Raw genomic sequence first — 4,884 nt, forward strand, 5'->3', positions numbered from 1 at the left:
CCCTCTCCCATGTCCCCCTGGAACTGTTGTTCCTGTTGTTTTCTCCTCCAGATTGTTCATCCAGCCTATCTTATTTAGACAGACCTGCGGAGATGATAACATGCACAAAAACAAGACAGAGCAAAACTAAGCAACAACATACAACAAAACAACAACAAACCAATGACAAAAAAATAAAACAAAACACAAGAAAGAAAAGCTTATAGTTAGTTTAAGGACTGTTTGTTGGCCTTTAGGAGTGTTTTCCAGTCCTGTCTGTTGGGGCACCATGCCTTGGCCCCAAAGTCCACCTTCAGCATTCCCTGGGGACCTTGCCGCTCCGTTCCCTAGATGTTCTGTGGCGGGACAGATTGGGCGCAATTCCCACACTGTGTCTCCGGTGTTGTCCCCTGTAGGGTTTTGGGTTAGTGAGGGACATCATGTCTCATAGTGGGGCCGGCCATGGCCTCACCTCTCTCCCTTCTGAGCCTCAGCTCTCTCTTCTATAAAATGGGGATACAACCTGTGCATACCGCACAAGTTGCTTTGCAGATTCAATCCGTTCGGTTAGGTAATCATTCACTTAACAAGCACTGAGCACCTCCTATGCCTAAGGCCCTGCAAGGGGCATTAGCAATTCAAGAGCAAACCAACCAATGGCACATGCTCCCACCTTTGGGGGGCCCCACAGCACCATAGGCACTGCCACAGAAAAGAGCCAAGTCACACTCGCGCGCACACACACACACACACACCCCTACACACATGTGAAACAGAAGCAAGGATCATGCAGGAGACGCTCATGGAACTGAGAAGTCAGGGAGGGCCTCCTGGAGGAGGTACTGGTAAAGGTGAGGCAAGAGCCCTCCAGCGTATACAGAGGATCTAAGGGAACAGGAAACATGGTGCAGACAATAGACCAAAAAAGTCAAGGGCCGGGCATCTGGCTGTTGGCCTCACTGGGCTGCGGACAAGGCCTGGACAAGGCTGTCGCGGGCATCGCCCATGTCCCCAGCACAGGGCTGGACACTGGAACAGCACATGGAACACTTCATGTGGGACAGTGAGGACATGCCAGCGCAAGTAAACAGAGAGGTGCCCTTGCCTGCTTTGCGACATCGCCCCCAACACGCACCCGTCATGCTTGTTGACGTTCAAAGTGTTGACACTGGGGATATGGTAACGAGGATATCCCCCCAAACCCCAAACCCAGTGCTACCGAGTTGATTGCGACTTCAGGGTGACCCTAGAGAAGAGCGCTGTCCTGTGGGCTTCCGAGACTGGAATGAACCAGACAGAGCAGGGGCCCTGCTCCCGTGCAGCTGGTATTGCGGGAGAAGCAGCCGTGGATAAAGAAGTAGGATGTTTCCTATGTTGGAAAGGGGAGCCAGGGAGGAAGAAAGGGGGGAAGGATGGGATGTGGCAGCGTTGGGGGGGGTGGGGGTCGCAGGTTTGAACCAAGTAACCAGAAGGACTCATGAAGCACTTGATGTCTGGGCAAACATCGGATGTGAGGAAGCTAATTCTGCAGGTACAATTGGCAAGAAGTGTGCAGAGGAGACCACCGGGACCAAGGCCTTCCCCCTGGAGTGAGGGACAAGCAGGGGCGGAGCCTGAGCGGGGCAGGACAGACTCCAGTGGTACCAGGCTCCCCCTGGCTGTCTGTGGGAGCAGACCAGAGGGACAGGAAGAATAAAGGGTCGAGGCAAGAGCCTGCTGTGGCAGACCAGGGCGGTGGAGAGAAGTGGCAGGTTCTGGGGAGTCTACTTTGTTCCCTCTTGTGACCCCAGAGTACACACAGTGCCGGGCACTCAGTAGGCGTCAATAAATAATTGTTGAAGCAACGAGTGATTGACAGGTCGAGAAGCTCTTGGATGTCCCCCACCAACTTGGCCCCTCCACATCCTTGCGCAGGGAGACAAGTATCAGCAGCACGTGGAGACTGTTGGGTTTCTGGTCACCCCAGCTCTGCCCCTGTCTCACCTTTTCTTTTCTGTCCCCCCTACAGCCGCCCCGGCACCCACCCCCACCCCAGTGATCCAAGCCCCTACTCCAGCCGCCTCGCCTCGGCTTCCAATTTCCTCAAGGGCACCCCTGCGGCCAGAAGATGATATTTTGTACCAGTGGCGACAGCGACGGAAACTTGAGCAGGCTCGAGGGGCCCAGGGTGACGGACCCTGGGTGCCGCCCCGGACCCCTACCTTCACCACTCAGGTGAGATGGGGCCTGGAAGAACCCTAGGGGACTTGGGGAGGAGCCTGAAGCCAGATGGGGAAGGATCCTGAGAAGGGAGTTTAAGGGGCACTGAGGACCCTTTATGCTGCGCTCTCTCTTAGGTCCCTGTTCCTACCCCTGCGGAGACTCTGGGTCCCCTGGCCACCCAGTCGACCTATGTCCCCCTGTGGAACAGTGTGGCCCAGCCCAGTCCCCTGTGGAACAGTGTGGCCCAGCCCAGTCCCCCAGAGGCATTCGCTGTGGCTAGACCTCCTATTCCCCCGGGGCCCTCTTCACACATCCTCTGGGGCCCTAGCCCCCACGGGTTCTTCTGGGCTCCGCAGCCTAGTCCTTGGGTACCTCTAGCACCGGTTCCACCTGTGCCACCGCCCTCTACCTCCACCCCTACTACAGCCCCCCAGGGCCAGCCCCCCTCTGCTGCCTGCAGCCCTGCCCAGCCCGAAAGGCAGGACCCCAAGCTCCCCCGGAGGGGCAGAACCCCATGCCAGGAACCTGCTGAGCAAGTGGCGCCACCTAGCCCAGGACCTGGCCCGCAGCTCCGAGGTGCACTGGGACAGGTAGTGAGGGCTCGGCTGTTCCTGGACAGCTTGGAGGACACGCCCCCTCACCTGGAGGGTCCGCCCACCCCCGAGGCTGACTATCTGCAGGCGCAGGCCAGGCGGCTTCCAGCCAAGGTTCCATCCCCTCTTTCAGAGGCGCCTCTGCCCGAGACCCTGCCTCTTAGGTCCAAGACCAAGCCTAGGAAAACCGGGGGCCTGTCCAGCCCAACAGAGGCGGAGCCCCGGCAGGGTAAAGCCACGCCCTCAGCGGCTGCCCAGGGCCCGCCTCCCAAGGCCCCGCCCACCACAGACCACGCCCCCTCGGAGGACCTGCTCTCGCAGGCGGCTCAGCTCCTGGAAGCGGCTGAAGACTCGGACGGCAGCGAGTTCTCCGAGGACCCAGTGCTGCGAGTGCTGAGAGCCCAGAGGGCGGAGCTGCGGCGACAGAAAAGGTGACCCACCCATCCCCAGGATCCACAACCCGGGGTGCCGGGGTCCTCTGGACCTCCGGCTGGGTGCCCCCTTCCACCCATTCACAGCCCCAGACCCCCATCCTGACCTAGCCTAGGCTTAACCTCTCCTCTCCGGGTTTTCCAGGAAAGTGGATGCCAGTTTGTCCTGCTTACTGGGCCACGAAGATGAGGTGGAGTCCAGTCCCCTTCAACCCGCCAGGTTGTCCCCCAGGTTCCCAAGGAGGGAGCCGCCACGGGAAGGAGCCTCCAGTGAGGCCAGGTGCCTTTGAACTGTACAAATTCTGTATTTCCCAATAAAACACTTTTCAAGTTACTGGCAGAGCAGTGGGTGGTTGTTTGTCGGAAAGCAAAAAACTCAGTTCCATTCGCGGTGTCAATCCCAACTCGTAGCGACCCTGCGGTTCGGAGTGGATTTGAGACTGTAACGCTTTACAGGAGTTGAAAGCCTTGTCTTTCTCCTGAGAAGTGGCTGGTTTCAAACTGCTGGCCTTGCGATTATCAGCCCAATGTGTAATCCCTATGGGATCAGGGCACCACTGGGTGGTTCTAGGAAAGGAAAAATCCAAATCCAGTGCTCTCTATAAATGATAGTCACCCATAGGGACCCTGTAATGCAGAATAGAACTGTTCCCTAGCGGCTTAAATCTGCACCCAAGCAGACACCCCCATCTTTCTGCCGTGGAGCAGTTGGTGGGCTCAAACTGCCGACCTTGTGGCGGGCAGGCAGCCTAATTCACTACACCAGGGCTCCTCAAGAGGCACAAGGTTTGTGCTACTTTAAGAGAGAGCTCTTCCCATGACTGCCTGCTCCCCAGCCTTCATTCTGGACCACGGAAATAAAATCTTGGCAGGAGCGTGGGCTCTAGCCCAGTCCTCTAGACTCGGAGACCCTTTATATGACTTCTCAGCAGTGGACCTTCCTGTCTGAAGGGTCCACGGGCCGTCCTTTGGGCTTGAAGCTATTAAAGTGATGGGCAGCGGTCTACTTATGCCGGTCAGCCCCTGCCTGAGCCAGCGGCACCATTTGCTGCAGCCTTCTTCCGAGCCTTTCCTTCCTGCCTCCCAGAACCCCCACTCCCCTCCTCTCTCTGCTTGGGCCTCCTCATTGTCCCCAAATGTCACCTCAGCTGTGCCCCACCTTGGCCTTGATCTTTCTGCCCTCACTCCCCAGCTGCTCATCAGGCTTGAGGACTTGAAGCCCAGCCTCTAGTTCCTAAACTCCAGGTGCCTCCATCCCCATCCCTCCTGCCACTGCCCCCGGCCCCCCAGCCTGCTGGTCCTCAGGTGAGGGGTTGGAGGAGTTTTCAAGAACATCTCCAAATCACTTCAAGACCAGTCCTAAACCAGGCTTCCAACCTCTTCCCTAAAGCTAGATGCCCCACACTCTCCCCATGTCTGTCCAGGGCCCTCCTTCCTTCCAGCAGCTCCCACCTAGAGTCTCATCCCTGACTCTTCTCTTTTCACACCCGCAACTAACAAATCCAGTCATTTCTGAACGGCCTTTGAAATCGGTCCAGAATTCAGCCCTACCACTGCCCTCTACTGCCTGCCTCCCAGTCTAGGTTACTGCCATCTCCTGTCGGGATCATTCATCGAAGAGCCTATTTTTGTTGCAATAAAAGCATCTCTGAAATCCTTGGACAAGTAGGAGAGTCGGT

General features: G+C 57.3%; 1 protein-coding gene across 1 annotated transcript in view; it reads left to right on the forward strand.

Annotated features, from left to right (window-relative positions):
• Positions 1-3,539, forward strand: part of PROSER3 (proline and serine rich 3) — a 9,124-nt gene extending 5,585 nt beyond the window's left edge. Inside the window, exons 6-8 of the mRNA XM_045292715.1 lie at positions 1,988-2,193; positions 2,316-3,205; positions 3,351-3,539. Of these exons, the coding sequence (XP_045148650.1) occupies positions 1,988-2,193; positions 2,316-3,205; positions 3,351-3,495 (1,241 nt within the window). The 3' untranslated portion in view covers positions 3,496-3,539. The remainder of the gene's footprint in view (positions 1-1,987; positions 2,194-2,315; positions 3,206-3,350) is intronic.
• The last annotated feature ends 1,345 nt before the right edge of the window (positions 3,540-4,884 follow it).

The sequence above is a fragment of the Echinops telfairi genome, unplaced genomic scaffold, assembly GCF_000313985.2.
Source record: "Echinops telfairi isolate 266 unplaced genomic scaffold, ASM31398v2 ScPeMD7_655;HRSCAF=1070, whole genome shotgun sequence".
NCBI lineage: Eukaryota > Metazoa > Chordata > Mammalia > Afrosoricida > Tenrecidae > Echinops > Echinops telfairi.